This window comes from Halichondria panicea, chromosome 6 (genome assembly GCF_963675165.1).
Source record: "Halichondria panicea chromosome 6, odHalPani1.1, whole genome shotgun sequence".
Taxonomy (NCBI): domain Eukaryota; kingdom Metazoa; phylum Porifera; class Demospongiae; order Suberitida; family Halichondriidae; genus Halichondria; species Halichondria panicea.
The window spans coordinates 2,227,629-2,243,822 of NC_087382.1; the positions used below are offsets into that span (position 1 = coordinate 2,227,629).

Sequence of the window (16,194 nt, forward strand, 5' to 3'; positions counted from 1 at the left end):
CATAATGATCGTTAGCTATAGCCATGCAATATAGACCTCAGAGCAGCCCCGCCCCCCTAGATACACTGTGCAATGCAGAGACAGCACATACTTCTGTATCTTGGTTTCTATGTATTCCTTGTCTTTAGGTGAGTACACTTGCACACATAATAAAAATACACCTTTTTAGATGTTCCCATTTAATGTACGAAGAACACTGCATGACAAGGACGATAAAAATGTTATATTTTCCTGATACAGCGGAGAAGTGAAGCATGGACACAGATACTCCAGAGCTTGAGTTAGGTCACCGGCAAGATACAGACATGGCTGACATCTCTAAGAAGAGCCGCCTCGAACTAGAGGACTGACTGTCAAAGAAGCTTCAAAACCAGGCCCATACTCGACTGTATTAAAGCACCACCTGGTATTGTTCAGTGCACACTGAAGAGCTGATGGTGTCCTGTCTAACAAAGGTGTTGCAATTACGAGTGTGATAACTAAGCTAACTGTATATGCAGGTGGCCCATTAATTTTGATGACTCTGTCTGTGCACCCACATACAATGTCCTATTAAGAGGAGTGTTATCACTAAGATATCATATCATTGTTTACCAGCGTACTTTGAGGGAAACCCAGGAAAATTGTCCTCTTTGCTATATCTTTAGGTTGAATTCTATTTTGAGAGATGCCGATTTGCCTGAAGATAAATTCCTGCATGCAGCAGAAAATGCCTGAAGATGCCAACGAATGTAAGTAGACTGAATATGACCCACACTGCTATTAAGGGGAGTGTTATTACCAGTATGCTTTGGGGAAAACCCAGGGAAATTCCCCTCCCACCTATACACAGCTCTCGTACAGCACCTCCCCTTACAATGCTCCGTACAAGTAGATAACGAGTTATTCCCTAGACGAACACAAAACAACATACTGTACAATTATTGTCCTCCTTGCTATATCTTCAGGTTTGAATGGATGCCAATTAGCCAAAGATTGCCAGCAGAAGATGACAACGAATGTAAGTAGACATAAGGTAATTTTTGAGGGTTTTAGGGGCTACTGGATGAAATTTCAGCCCAACTTTTGTTGAAGTGAACATTTCACAATTGAAACATTCGTAGCTAGCTCCAACCTGTAAAAATGGTGTCCCTCGAAATTATCCTATCCGTATATAATTATCACAGCCTGCCTTTTATAATTATTGGCAACTAGCAAAGCGTTTGGATGGTAATATCATTGTAACATTGTGGTTGTCAAAATGTGGTGTCATAATTACAATATTTGGGTACAAACTAAGTGTCCGTGTCAGTCTTGTATTTCAAGTGTTTTGCTGCAATTGAGTGTGTCTGTGCAAAACTGCATGGAACAATTTTTTTGCATATTTGCATATTAAATGAAACTTCAAATAGAGTCAAATTTCATTCAACTGCTGTAGCTCATATACTGTGCTCTAACAATCTATAGCCCCATTTACAAGAGGCCTCATCAAACCTATATCTGCGTTTGTGTTAATGGCACCGCGGGGGTTCTATTAGCCCACCCACCTCTGCATGGAAGTGAGTTGGCCTGGGTCAGAAGTGGTCTAGCTGTGAGTACTAAACACAAAGGGCTAATTCTGAGGTGTTGTACATGTTCGTGGGTGTTTCTAGATCTATAGAGTAAGCCTGTCAGCCAATGCTAGCGCAAATGCAATTAGTGGTCATTTTACTATGCCCACTACTCAGAAAAATCTGACCCGGATTCGACCCGGATTAGGTGTCATGTAAACGGGGCTTATACTGATATAGCCCTAACTGAAAGTTGCACCCTTTGTTATTCATCCGAAGGGTGTATATATAATTATGTCTTTGAACACTACCTTTTTTAATATGTCTTTCTGTGAAAATGTTGTCCCTCGAAAATAACCCCACTGGTTCGTAAGTATAGCGTGGCTTATGATTATTGGCAGTTAGGTTGTTACTACAATGATTAGCGGCAACATTGCTTGTGGTTGCATGTGTTAGTATAAAATTTTAATCATCATTATAATGTTTACAAACAAACTATTACTAGGTGTCATGTGGCTTGTATTTAAGGCTAAGTGTTTAGAATGCACTTTGTTGAGTTGCATGTGCCAAACTGCATGGAAGGACTTCCTGCACTAATAATAAAACTCCATGCAAATAGTCAGAATTGCGGCATGCAACTGATTTATTTTTGCTCTAGCCCGAGGCCTTTAACGCGTTTGTGTTAACAGGGACTCTAATCCGGATTATCCAACCTCTGGAAGTGAGCTGGTTTGGGTCAGAAGTGGTTTAGCTGCGAGTATTAAACACTTAATTCTGAGGTGTTGTACATGTTTGTGATGGGCGTGTTCCTATAGTAACCCTGTATGTACGGTGAGTCCTATCAGTCACGGTTTGCGCACATGCAATTAGTGCATGGATGGTAGTTTTTACTCGGCTACTACTACTCGGCTACATCACCTGGATTAGGCCTCGTAGAGCTAATGAATAGCAAGGCTCGAATAATGGTATAATCTTGCATAATTATGTTTTGCAACAAAACATAACGTATAGAGGATTGGCCCATTATTAATTGTTTTGCTAATTCATCAATAATTGCATTGTTGCATATATTGCAGTCTATATAATTATGTCAGTTCATGTTTCACTAGGCATACTTATATAGATATAATTATAGGTGTCAAGCATTCATTTTTTGCTCATTACCAAGTTGTTCCCTGTGTAGTGCTACGTGTGATCTTGTATTGATTATTTTTAGATTACAAAAGCATCGTAGTCAGTACAGCATAACACTACAAGTACATCAATTAGCTTCAAAGTGAGTTGAATACTGCACTGCACTGCATGGAGTGTAGCTATGGCTATTATTAACAAGAGAATTTTAGTTGTTCTAGTAGGTACAGTTTGTCTAGGCTTACTGACCATACTGCTTGTCCTTAGTAGCCATTCACAAGATCAAGAAACTGCTGTGCATAGAACTGAGTACAGTTACAGTTACAGTGACAAAGATGTGAGGTCAGAGCTGTTGGCTGTTGGAGATAATGTAAGGAAGTGCTTCAATTCATCAGGACTTGGCAGCTCAGATTCTAACCTGCTCCAGTTGGGTATTGACAATGCTCAGTTGTTCATGAAAGAGTACAGGAAAGTCATACCAAGGCAGTCTCTGGAGCACCACGCCAGCCATTGCTGGCATACTGACTACAGTGCATCAACTACTGCACTCAGTTTGTTCCGCACTGGTAGAGTTACTGGACGTATAGCTGGACAAAAGTTTGATCGGCCAACAGACTTTGTTTTTTATGGAAGAAGTGCTTTCCTGGAACTGAGCAGCCGTTTTAATGGTCGCTTTTCTTCAAATACTGTCTGTCTACCAAAAACCTATTTGCTTGGCTTTGAAAAATGTGGTTCTACTTATTTGTGGTGTTTTATATCTAAAATTATAAACACGTTCAGTGGAAACTCTAGGAAAAGCTCTGATAAATACCATGCCGACAAAGAGCCTTATTTCTGGACACCATTCCTCTACACAACGTCACTACCACACTCTGACACTATCGGAAATCCATACCTGCTCAACTTCTTGCAAGCTTCAGATCCGAAAATCACCATTGAAGAAAGAAAGCATATTATGCTCATGGATGGGACTCCAAGTACTGTCCTAGAATGGCCTAAATTTCGAGAGTCTGATCCGGATCTTGCCAACTATTGCCTACTACCGAGCGCCCTTCCTCAACTATTCCCAAACTCTAAATATGTTGTGATTATGAGAGATCCTGTCGACATGCTCTACTCGAATTTCTGGTGGACTTACTTCATTGAAACATTGGTATTAAATGAACTCTCTACTTTCATAAACGATGTATACGATGCTGCCCAAGGTCCCAAGATTTTCCACAATCGTTCAGTTTCAAAAATCAATTCCTTTTTGCAATGTTTCAGAGATAAATCGCAAGCACCGTGTTCATTTTTCGAGGCTACACTTGAAGAGTATAATGATTGTATTTCATCACGTACCCACCTACTAAGCAACTGTGTCCATGAAATTACTAACGAAAGAACGAGAAAAGAATCGGCCATTCATCGAGGTATCTATTACGTTCATGTACGCAAATGGCTCAGTGTTTTACCCCGTGATAGAATCTTGTTTGTAAGGCTAGAAACATTGAAGAAGGAGCCAGCGAAAATAGCATCGCAGGTTCTGGACTTGTTTGAAATTAATGGCGAGCGTAACAAGCTACCATTAACTGATGAAGTTGTGAGGAATATAACTGCTGACTGTTCGACAAATTCGGATGGTTTAATAGATTACAAACACTCACCAGATATCAAGAATATGCTTAAAGAAACGAAAGTTATGCTAAAGAAATTCTTCGTGCCGTTTAATAAACTTTTGGCCGAGCTACTGGACAGTGATCAATTCTTGTGGAATTAAGTATCTTAGTCTATATACAATAATAGTTGCATGATTGTGTATAGCTATAGAGGCTTTATAATTTATGTATAATATATATTATCCAACAAAATTATATTAAAGATGTGCATGTATTTTGACACTCCTATGCAGAACGTGCATGAAGTATTCACCTTGTGACCATGCGTATACTGAAACCTTAAAACGTAGCCTAGCTTGTTTTGTGCATATTAGGTGATTGTATTACCCATGCGCTATGCAGCCACACCTTGCAATGTAATGTGATATCATTCAAGGCATTCAAGTAGAGCCAAGTGTTGAGTGTCTAATGTAACTACGTGTCAGAGTAACCAAGGTCTTACAAGGCCCTAGTAACCAATTGTATATTTCATGAGTTCTCATGCACGATACAAACATTCCTTATAATCAAGGCCCCAGGTACTGAGCTACTATGTATTAGTTAATACTTGGCTATATATAGCTGTAGCATAGATGGTATAATTATGTTCAAATAATTACCGTATATCTTCTAATTTATCGGACAGCAAAAAATAATTATTTTGGAAATTGTCCGGGTATCAGTAATTGGAACAGATTTTTATAGAGCATGCGAAGTGTCCGGAATAATTAGAACAAGCAAGCAGCTGCATGCGAGCTAGCTAAGTGTAATAGAACAGGACGACTGAATAGTTGCACTATAGCTATCTAATCATGTAAAGCTATCTAACTGCAGTACTCAGTGGCGGATCCAGAGGAGGGTCCATGGGGTCCCTTGACCCCCCCTTTTGAACTAACTTTAGAAGAAGCTTAATGACACCTGCTAGCTATTTATCAGTTTTTGTAGCTATTGTAATTTGATTCAATGATTGTACCTGTTGTTTTGATGTACCAACTGCCAAAGGAGTGTTCAGGTTAGCCTATAGGCTAGCTAGTTGACTGTTCGTGGCAGCTAGCTAGCTCTAACGCAAGTCTATTATGGGACTTCCCCTGGCAGAGTATGGGATTTTCCCTAGTCTGTGTGACCGGAAGTGGGCGTAACCCCCAAAAATTCGCGCTGCGCGCGACTTTTCACTACTCGCGCTGCGCGCTCGTTAGTTTGGAACCCCCCTTTCATTTTTCCTGGATCCGCCACTGGTACTGTAAGTCTTACTTGCTGTCTATGAATGATAACTCAACTTTTCAAGGTGCATGCTGTCCGAACAAATGTAATATTAAAGTACTGGAGTGTCCGTTGTATTAGAACAACGAAAATTGCCCAAAAGAGTGTCCGGGGTAATTAGAAGTGTCCGATAAATTAGAAGATATACGGTATGTCAAATTTGTTAACGGGCATATTTTCGAAACTGCAATTTTACGTACACGCAGAGGCCACCACAGTATCTGAGGGCGGCTACTATTTAAAGCTATAACACGCTTACAAATTAAGTCAGTGCCACTTTGCCACACCCAACTGTCCACTGCATGGTGACATCACAGCTACTAGTAGGGGGTGTGTTCAAAGTTAGAGCTGGTGATCTCTGTGACCCTGCCCTTCATGCGAAATAGGAACTGTGATGAAACCCAATATTATTTTATACACTTCAAAGTTCTGGTAATCATAATTAAATATTCAGCTATGCAGGGGGTGTGGTATAAATAATGTGTTAAATTATGTATTATATAATACAATGTTATAGCGTATAGATATTAGTGTGCTGCAAGTCTCTCGTCACTCATGTTCTAGTCTTACAAAAGTGCTTTTTGACTGTGAGGAACACGAAGTTTCTCAGAGCCTTTCCTCTACCATGGTGTAAAGTGATACCCAACTTCTCTCCCACAGTTAGTCGGTTCACTGTGTGGCCGCATCTGGTGCAGATGATTTCACTGCACAGGATAATATTCTCCTTGGTACTGACTTTAATCTCTATTTCAGACATGGGCCACTTTAGTTGGTGATCGTGTTCTCCTTCTTCCAATAATACCGCACAATGATCGTGTCGACCGAAGACCACATGCATTTTGTAGCCAGGCTTGATGTAGAACGAAGCTGATCGAGCATTATACTCTGACTCTTGAACTAGTGGTAGGTAGTATCGTGTGTCACCTGGTGCTAGCATTGTGGTCATTGTCGCTAGACCTAGTCTAAGAAAACGTTTGATGTTCTTGATAGCTGCTTGTGTTTGAGGGTTAGAATCAATGGTGCCTAGTTGCTTAGTTACACAAAATGCTAGGCCATCAAACTTGAGTGAGAGTTGCTGTAGCTGATTAACCTTTTGTTCCACTGCTTCTATTTCAGCCGTTGCCTCTTGTTCAAATTTATTAGCCTTCTGCTTAAGTGTAACAGTCTCTGTCATCACTAACTCCAGGTGGTGCTCTGTGTTTGATGCTTTATGTTCTGCCAAATCTTTTCGTACAATCATTTCCGTACACCCAGCTTCAAAGAACGGACACTTTACTGGCTCAAGAGGACACACCTTCTGATGACCTGCTAAATTCTGCCACTGCATGTTCTCATGCCCACAATTATTGGGGCAAGAAATAGGAAAAAGCAGACATTTGTCTAAATGTGTTATTTCTTTGTGCATCCCCTCTGTGCTGCAATACTGACATTGTACCAGACGGTTTGGGCACTTGTTGTCCTCGTGATCTTGAAGCTCTTTTCGTAGCATTCTTTCTCCACATTTCTTAGTGCATGATACCTCCGCAAACAAGCATTTCTCGAGATGTTGATTTGTTGTAGTGATATTGTCACACCCTTTGGAGCGATTAGGACAGTAGATTTTGAAGCCATCGATGGCGAGTCGTTTCACTCTTAAATCTACCATATTCTTGAAATCGTCCTCTTTACAATGTGGGCATGTCTTCTGCTTCTGTAGACAGCCATCACAAAAAAGTTTTCCGCAGCATCCAGTTAGTACTGGGTCTGTTAGAATGTTAGAGCAAATAGTGCAGTGATGATCTTCCAGTACTTGGTCTACAAAGTCGTAATCAACTGGACTAGCCATTGCTCTGAAGCTGACAGAAATGTTCTCAATTTTAATTCACTGGTATCCTAGGTGATTTCCAGTGAATATGTACTGATACCCCTAGGGCCTATAGGGGCCAGGGCAGCTAGCTAGGGCCAGGAAAGTATGGAATATGGCTCATATTTTTACTTCCTACACACTGAAGTACTATTCCATGAGGCCTGAAACAATGCTGTCAAATTCTTGCTGTGTTTCTAGTCAAGGCTGTGGCTCAGAGGTACTAGATATAGACTAGCTAGGTAGTGGAGACTGAGTATAGTGCACCCATACTATCCTATATCATGGTAGCTAGCTAGCTGCATGATATGCACAAGGTGTCCATTGATACATTTGTGCAATGCAAAACAGCAGCTGCTGATATTGCATTGGTGGGTGGGTCTGGTCAAGGTTTATGGCTTCCAGCAGTGCTTGGACAATATCTAGCTCTCATCTCATACCTGACAGCTGTAAGTAACTGCATATATATTCTGAGGCAGAAGTGGCTATGAGATCGAAAGCAAGTTAGACTCCCGGCCCCATTGATGCTTCTATTTTTGCGGGTAAATAAATCTGTTGACTACCATGCCAGTGCAAGCTAGCTAGTAATGATGGCTTATATAACCAACCCAGCTTCGCAATAAAATGTGCTGAGTGTGGTTTTAGAAGCCTAGTATGTAACTATGGTCAGTTGTTGTAGGCTGGAGTCATGTGATGAGGGAATAGCCGTATACCGCTGGTGTGCGTGTACAGCTAACATTATGTACCAGTTGTATTGCTACAAGTCTACATTGTTGTATGTATTCAATCTTATGTATAATTATTATAGGTGCCTAATTCGATGTTCTATATAATATAATTATGGCATGCATATCTATAGTTATAAATCAGACATTCATTGTTGATATCTTGACCTAGGCCGAGTGAGAAGAGACAGAGACACTTGAAGAAGGGGAAGAAACACTACCATGCTGATGAGGGGACAAGATAAGGTGTGTATTGTGGAACCTCTGAACTATGGGATATGAATAATTATTGTGAGGTGTCTTGATGTCCTGACTCAAAGTAGAGTCATCATAGTACACAATCAGCTAGCAGTGTGGTAAATGTGTACATGTATATACAGTATATATATCATTGTGCCGGGGGGAAAGTCCCTCTCTCGTCACTCATACTAGTCCACTTTTCGTACAAATATGCTTTTTGACTGCCAGGAACACAACGTCTGTTACAAACTTATTTAGTCTACTAATGCAATGCAGGTGTGGATTGATATCTTGCTGTTCTTTGTCCCCCACTAGTCGGTTCACTGTGAGGTCACATCTGGTGCAGAGTGTTTCACTATACAGGGTTTCATTCTCTCTAGTACTGAGTTCAATTTCTATTTCAGGCATGGGCCACTTTAGTTGGTGATCGTGTTCACCTTTCTCCAAGTATACCCTGCAATTATCGTATACATCAATGCTCACATACATTTTATAGCCAGGCTTGATGTAGAACGAAGCTGATCGAGCTCTATACTCCGACTCTTTAACTAGTGGTAGGTAGTACTGTGTGTCACCTGGTGCTAGCATTGTGGTCATTGTCTCTAGACCTAGGCTAACAAAACTTTTAATGTTCATGATAGCTGCTTGTGTATTGCGAGGGTTAGAATCAATAGTGCCTAGTTGCTTAGTTACACAAAATGCCAGGCCATCAAACTTGAGTGAAAGTTGCTGTAGCTGATTAACCTTTTGTTTCACTGCTTCTATTTCAGCCGTTGCCTCTTGTTCAAATTTCTTAGCCTTCTGCTTAAGTGTAACCATCTCTGTCATCACTAACTCCAGGTGGTGCTCTGTGTTTGATGCTTTATGTTCTGCTAAATCTTTTCGTACAATCATTTTCGTACACCCAGCTTCAAAGAAGGGACACTTTACTGGCTCAAGAGGACACACCTCCTGGTGATCTGCTAAGCTCTTGCGTGGTATTTTCTCATGCCTACAATTGTTGGGGCAATAAATAGGAAATAGTGGACATTTGTCCAAGTGATGTTTGGCTGTTATTTCTTTGTGCATCCCCTCTGTGTTGCAATACTGACATTGTACCAGACGGTTTGGGCACTTGTTGTCCTCGTGATCTTGAAGCTCTTTTCGTAGCATTCTTTCTCCACATTTCTTAGTGCATGATACCTCCACAAACAAGCATTTCTTGAGATGTTGATTGCATTCACCCAGTGTAGTGATTTTGTCACAACCCTTGGAGCGATTAGGACAGTAGATCTTCAAACTGTCGATGGCTCGTTTCATCCGTTTATCTTTAATAGAAACGAAGTTGATTTCTCGACAATGTGGGCAAGTCTTCTGCTTCTGTAGCCATTTTTTTAGACAGCCATCACAAAAAAGTTGTCCACAACATTCGGTCAGTACTGGGTCTGTTAGAATGTTAGTGCAAATAGTGCACTGATGATCTTCCGGTACTTTGTCTACAAACTCGTAATTAACTGGACTAGCCATTGCTCTAATTAGCCAGTGTCACTATTCTATATTATGGGCACATGTGCTGAAGGTTATCTCTTTGAGGTTCTGGTTGTGGTTTAATAAGCCATGCTAATGCATATGCATGGTCAGTTGTTGTAGGCTTGGGAGTCATGTGATGAATGCATGCACGGTTGCATAGATCTACACTGTTCTATGCATGTACGAGCAATCTTATGGAGTTGTTAAAATTAATGCTCTATAGCATAGTTATAACCAGACGTCAAAGTTGTGGAACCTTTGGAATATGAAGAGGTGCATGTCCTACTTTCAGGGATTGATTCATACAATTCTATTATATTAACTGTACCAACACTATATACACATGCAGTACATGCATGCAGTGGAGCCTCTAAATACTTTTGGGATCTATGAAAAGTGTCATCTTTATTGATGTGTCTTGACCCAAGTGGTAAAGTATGTGTGCTTCTGTTGAGTTGGTTGAATGTCCTCTAGTTATTTCAGAGAGCTCACATTGACAGATTACACTGTACCTACTATAGTTACAAAGTATATGCCCCGTGTGCAGATTGTGATTTGCTAGCACCTAATTATAGACAAGTGATGCAAGCTGCGCTGTGCTAATGCCTCTCGCCATGTTTTGCTTTCGCTCAAAAAGTTATAGAAGAGGTAATTATAGTTTGCTTTGTATATAATGTTATATTATTTGTTGATTGCAATTGTTGACAATGAATTCCACACAGTTATTATAGGAGAGGAGCCTAACTGATAGCTTGCATGATGATCTTCAAGGAAAGCTAGCGCTTTAGTGCAAGGCTAACTTGAATAAAAACTTTGTACAAACAGATGATGCTCTGAAGGGACTGCAACAGCCTTCACTGTAAGTAAATTAGCCATAACCGGTAAAGCTGACTGTATGTATGTATGCATGTGTGTGTGTCTGTGCATGTGTGTGTCTGTGCATGTGTGTGTGTCTGTGCATGTGTGTGTCTGTGCATGTGTGTATGTGTATTCCTGGTAAGCCACAAAACAAGACAATGATACTACAATAGATATAACAATAGATGCATTGTACACAACTCTAGTAATAGATGCATGTACTATAGGCTTCTGTTTTCCTCTATACTGCATGCATGTGTAGAATTCAATTCATTCATTGGCAATCAACAATAATAACGTAACATTATATACAAAGCAAACTATAATTATCTCTTCATCTCCCACTTCTAATAGTTTTTGAGCGAAAGCAAAACATGGCAAGAGGCATTAGCATAGCGCAGCTTGTTTCATAGCTCTGCATGCACTAGAACGCTAGCTATTGGTATAGCTGCAAGAGTGAGAAGAGAGCTGCAAGGCTCTGCTGATGCAGCAGCCATTAATTTTGGACTTGGACTTTTGGCATCTATCGTTTTTAACAACAATCATGTCGATCATTTCCCACTCTTTGAGTTTCCCGTGCAACAAAACAAAAATGTTCATCATGATATCAATTAGTGTGTGTGTAGAAGCTATACTGGTAGTTATGTAGCTTTGACACCTCCACTGAGGCATCGTGGTGCTTTCATTGATTAATGTATTGTGGCCTACCATAATTACAGAGGAGGTACGACAGGCGCGGTGCAGCTCAAGCAATTAGCCTTTGATTGAACAATAATTATCCGCCCACGCCCCGCCTACGTCGTATGTTTTTGCCTGAGAGTAATCAAAGGCTAATTACTTGAGCTGCACCGCACCTGTCGGACCTCCTCTGCCATAATTATGGCCATGCATGCAGTCATGTGATGTTAGAGTGGCTTATGTATATACTACGAATCAGGCCTGTTTTCAAAGCTAACTTTGAGGAGGCCATAACTTGCGTATCGAGCGTCCAATTTCATTGCATTCATTGGATGATAATGCTATACATTACATTACGTACCGTAGTGCTGCTACAATTCATGAAGTATATATACTCTTGCAACTATGTGGTACGTATCAAGGTTCAATCATATAGTGCTGCATACAGGAGTGTGGTGGTAATGTGTACATACCGTTATACAATGTATAGCTTAGATAATTGTTGGATGAAAAGTCTCTCATCATCATCATACTACTAGTCTAAGTTTCGTTTCGTACAAACGTGTTTTTTGACTGCCAGGAATACAATTTTTCTTAGAAACCCATTAGGTCCAATCAAATGCTGGTGTGGGTTTTTGTTGATATCTTGCTCTGTTCTGTCCCCCTCTAGTCGGTTCACTGTGAGGCCACATCTGGTGCAGAGTGTTGCTCTATGCAGTATTATATTCTCTCTAGTACTGAGTTCAATCTCCATTTCAGGCATGGGCCACTCTAGTTTGTGATCGTGTTCACCTTTCTCCAAGTATACAGTGCAATTATCTCCACAATCGATGTCGACGCACAGTTTATAGCCAGGCTCAATGTAGAACGAAGCTGATCGAGCTCTACACCATGACTCTTGAACTAGTGGTAGGTATCGTGTGTCACCTGGTGCTAGCATTGTGGCTGTAAAGCTTTTGATGTTCTTAATAGCTGTTTGCGTATTTTGAGGGTCAGAATCAATGGTGCCTAGTTGCTTAGTTACATAAGATACTAGGCCATCATACTTGAGTGAGAGTTGCTGTAGCTGATCTTTGGTAGTTTTAACCTCTTGTGAAAATTGTGTCGCTTGCTGCTCAAATTTGTTCGCTTTCTGCTCAGATTTGTTAGCGTTCTGTTTAAGTGTAACAGTTTGTGTCATCAATAACTCCAGGTGGTGCTCTGTGTTTGATGCTTGATGTTCTGCCAAATCTTTTCGTGCGATCATTTCCGTACACCCAGCTTCAAAGAAGGGACACTTTACTGGCTCAAGAGGGCACACCTCCTGGTGATCTGCTAAGTTCATGCGCTGTATTTTCTCATGCCCACAATTGTTGGGGCAAGAAATCGGAAAAAATGAACATTTGTCTAAATGATATTCAGCTGTTATTTCTTTGTGCATCCCCTCTGTGTTGCAATACTGACATTGTACCAGACGGTTTGGGCACTTGTTGTCCTCGTGATCTTGAAGCTCTTTTCGTAGCATTTTTTCTCCACATTTCTTAGTGCATGATACCTCCACAAACAAGCATTTCTCGAGATGTTGATTGCATTCACTCAGTGTAGTGATTTTGTCACATCCCTTGGAGCGATTAGGACAATAGATCTTCAAGCTGTCAATGGCTCGTTTTATTCGCTTATCTTTAATAGAAACAAAGTTTATCTCTTGACAATATGGGCATGTCTTCCGCCTCCGCTGTATTTTTTTTTTAGACAGCTATCACAAAAACCTTGCCCACAACATTCAGTCAGTACTGGGTCTGTTAGAATGTTAGTGCAAATAGTGCACTGATGATCTTCCGGTACTTTGTCTACAAACTCGTAATTAACTGGACTAGCCATCTATCAAGCAGCAACTCTCTGTACTCTATCTGTACTGTATATACATATAGGTATCTACATGTGCTGAAGGTTATTTCCCTTTTTGGCTTTTACTTGTGGTTTAAGAAGCCTCGAGTATTATATGATAATGGTCAGTTTGTGTAGGCTGCATGGGAATCATCATGTGATAAGTGGTTATTATATAGGAATACCGTACAGATCTAAGTATGAACATTGTATTTAGTAAATCAGACGTCCAAAAAAAACAATTCTTTTTCAAACAGCAAGTGTCACTCTATAGGCTATATATTACCGTATAGCTCGAAATTTTCGAGGCACTTATATTTCGTGGATTGGCCTCTAAAAGCTATTTTGTTGCACAATGTTCGCGGAATGACTGCTTACCAGAAGCCATGCCTTTAAATCTTTGCATGGTATAGCAGGTAATTCTAATAAAGAACAATTTTCGTGTAGGATTCTAACCCACGAAATCCGCGAAAATTAAGCCCCTCGAAAATTTCGCGCTATACGGTATGAGCGATTAGGACAGTAGAATTTCAAGCTGTTGATGGCTCGTTTCATAGTAGAGTACATTACGTACTATCGTATTATTGCTACAGTTTACAAACCATACCCTATACCGTATAAAGCGCGAATTTTTCGAGACACTTATATTTCGTGGAATGGCCTCTAAAAGCATTTCGTTGTACAATGTTCGTGGAATGACTGCTTACCGGAAGCCACGCCTTTAATCTTTGCACGTTATAGAACAATTTTTGTGGACTTTATTTTTGTGTAGAATTGCTAACCAACGAAATCAGCGAAAATTAAGCCCCACGGAAATTTTGCGCTATACGGTATAATTATGCTACGTATATCAAGGTTCTGGTAATCATAGTACTCTAACATAAATTATACACATATATACTAATCAGCTAGGGTTGTGGTAAATGTGTACAAGTATACAATGTATATAGCGTAGATAATTGTGCCCGGAAGAAAGTATCTCATCACTCATGGTAGTCCAAGTTTCGTACAAAAGTGCTTTTTGACTGTCAGGAACACAAATAGAACTTCATTTCGTACACTGTAAAGTGCATGTATGGCACGTAGGAGTGGGTTGATATCTTGCTCTGTATTGTCCCCCTCTAGTCGGTTCACTGTGAGGCCACATCTGGTGCAGATTGTTTCTCCATACAGAATTATATTCTCTCTAGTACTGAGTTCAATTTCCATTTCAGGCATGGGCCACTTTAGTTGGTGATCGTATTCACCTTTCTCCAAGTATACTGTGCGATCGTTTCCAGAATCAATGTACACAAACATTTTGTAGCCAGGCTTGATGTAGAACGAAGCTGATCGAGCTTTATCCTCTGACTGTTTAACTAGTGGTAGGTAGTATCGTGTGTCACCTGGTGCTAGCATTGTGGTTATTGTCTCTATAGCGAGCTTTTGATGTTTTTGACAGCTGCTAGTGTATTTTGAGGGTTAGAACCAATGGTGCCTAGTTGCTTAGTTACACAAGATGCTAGGCCATTAAACTTCAGTGAGAGTTGCTGTAGCTGACTTTTGGTAGTCTTATTTTCTTGCTTTGCCTCTTGCTCAAACTTGGTAGCATTCTGCTTAAGTGTAACAGTCTCTGTCATCACTAGCTCCAGGTGGTGCTCTGTGTTTAATGCTTTATGTTCTGCCAGATCTTTTCTTGCAATCAATTTCCTACACCCAGCTTCAAAGAAGGGACACTTTACTGTCTCAAGAGGGCACAACTTCTGGTGACCTGCGCTGTACTTTCTCATGCCCACAATCGTTGGGGCAAGAAATAGGAAAACTTAGACATTTGTCTAAGTGATTTTTGGCTGTTATTTCTTTGTACACACCCGTTGTATAGCAATACTGACAACGTACCAGACGGTTTGGGCACTTGTTGTCCTCGTGATCTTGAAGCTCTTTTCGTAGCATTCTTTCTCCACATTTCTTAGTGCATGATACCTCCACAAACAAGCATTTCTCGAGATGTTGATTGCATTCACCTAGTGTAGTGATCTTGTCATACCCCTTGGAGCGATTAGGACAGTAGACCTTTAAGCTATTGATAACTCGTTTCATTCGTTTATATTTAATAGAAGCAAAGTTGACATCTCGACAATGTGGGCATGTCTTCTGCTTCTGTAGCCATTTTTTTATGCAGCCATCACAAAACAGTTGCCCACAACATTCAGTCAATACTGGGTCTGTTAGAATGTTAGTGCAAATAGTGCACTGATGATCTTCCGGTACTTTGTCTACAAACTCATAATTAACTTCTTTAGCCGCCATTGCTCTAATAGCAATCTGTGGCTACTAGCGTCTGTTTGTTGTGCTCAGACAAGCCCACCTTTGCTCAGAAGTGAGCGTGTGTGGGAATGTCTCCATTGTATTCATTTGTTGTTGTCAGGAAAGTGTGGTTGTATGAATATATAATGACCATGCATGCAGTCATGCGATGTAGAGTGGCTTGTACTGTACAAATCAAGCCTGTTCCAGCGCTAACTTTGAGTCATAACTTGTGTTTGATCAAAATTATAAATTATATAGTTAGCTGGGTGTGGCTTAGCCATATGCAGTATGGTGTGCTTAGATTAGCTCTCTATTTCCAGCGCGAATATTAATACCTTCATGAAGTGATAAAGTAATTTCAGACCATGTGACCATGCATGCATGCATATGATGCCTACATATAGTTTATCTATTCCATGTACATGCACACTGTCAGGTGATTAACACGGCACTGAGGAGAGGGTGTGGTTATGAGAGGAAGTGAGATGACAAGTCATGTGACAGACCGAGCGAACGTGTGCCTCCAGTTAAAAGTAAACTAATCCACCCACGTAACAGTGACACTAAAAAATAATTATAGCGTGTATTAATACATACATTCATGCATACTTGGTACAATTACGTATTAT

General features: G+C 40.4%; 4 protein-coding genes and 1 long non-coding RNA gene across 8 annotated transcripts; 2 read left to right on the forward strand and 3 right to left on the reverse strand.

Moving 5' to 3' along the window:
* The first annotated feature begins 25 nt into the window (after positions 1 to 25).
* LOC135337922 (uncharacterized) lies at positions 26 to 16,191 on the forward strand. Of its 3 annotated transcripts, XR_010395370.1 has the most exons (7): positions 26 to 128; positions 241 to 455; positions 501 to 731; positions 948 to 1,000; positions 8,298 to 8,371; positions 10,597 to 10,733; positions 16,002 to 16,191. It is a non-coding gene; the product is annotated as an uncharacterized LOC135337922 (long non-coding RNA). The 3 variants fall into 3 exon arrangements; XR_010395368.1 differs by having other exon boundaries at positions 241 to 731; positions 16,002 to 16,189; XR_010395369.1 differs by lacking the exon at positions 10,597 to 10,733 and having other exon boundaries at positions 241 to 731; positions 16,002 to 16,185.
* LOC135337910 (carbohydrate sulfotransferase 15-like) lies at positions 2,093 to 4,553 on the forward strand. Of its 2 annotated transcripts, XM_064533932.1 has the most exons (2): positions 2,094 to 2,805; positions 2,928 to 4,553. In XM_064533932.1, the coding sequence occupies exon 2, from the start codon at positions 3,115 to 3,117 to the stop codon at positions 4,417 to 4,419; it is 1,305 nt and encodes a 434-aa protein (XP_064390002.1). In that variant the 5' UTR covers positions 2,094 to 2,805; positions 2,928 to 3,114; the 3' UTR covers positions 4,420 to 4,553. The 2 variants fall into 2 exon arrangements, with proteins under 2 accessions (XP_064390001.1, XP_064390002.1); XM_064533931.1 differs by having other exon boundaries at positions 2,093 to 4,553.
* LOC135337912 (TNF receptor-associated factor 5-like) lies at positions 5,962 to 7,386 on the reverse strand. Its single transcript, XM_064533934.1, has one exon. It carries the CDS (start codon positions 7,380 to 7,382, stop codon positions 6,111 to 6,113), a length of 1,272 nt encoding a protein of 423 aa, XP_064390004.1. The 5' UTR covers positions 7,383 to 7,386; the 3' UTR covers positions 5,962 to 6,110.
* LOC135337911 (TNF receptor-associated factor 5-like) lies at positions 8,286 to 9,949 on the reverse strand. The gene has a single exon (XM_064533933.1). It carries the CDS (start codon positions 9,869 to 9,871, stop codon positions 8,549 to 8,551), a length of 1,323 nt encoding a protein of 440 aa, XP_064390003.1. The 5' UTR covers positions 9,872 to 9,949; the 3' UTR covers positions 8,286 to 8,548.
* On the reverse strand, positions 11,815 to 13,358 carry LOC135337917 (TNF receptor-associated factor 2-like). Its single transcript, XM_064533941.1, has one exon. The coding sequence runs from the start codon at positions 12,912 to 12,914 to the stop codon at positions 11,946 to 11,948; it is 969 nt and encodes a 322-aa protein (XP_064390011.1). The 5' UTR covers positions 12,915 to 13,358; the 3' UTR covers positions 11,815 to 11,945.
* Positions 16,192 to 16,194: the final 3 nt, after the last annotated feature.

Excerpts from the sequence above, each read along its gene's own strand:
- LOC135337910 (XM_064533931.1), top strand. The coding sequence starts at position 2,845 with ATGGCTATTATTAACAAGAGAATTTTAGTTGTTCTAGTAGGTACAGTT.
- LOC135337917 (XM_064533941.1), bottom strand. The coding sequence starts at position 12,914 with ATGCTACGAAAAGAGCTTCAAGATCACGAGGACAACAAGTGCCCAAAC.
- LOC135337911 (XM_064533933.1), bottom strand. The coding sequence starts at position 9,871 with ATGGCTAGTCCAGTTAATTACGAGTTTGTAGACAAAGTACCGGAAGAT.
- LOC135337912 (XM_064533934.1), bottom strand. The coding sequence starts at position 7,382 with ATGGCTAGTCCAGTTGATTACGACTTTGTAGACCAAGTACTGGAAGAT.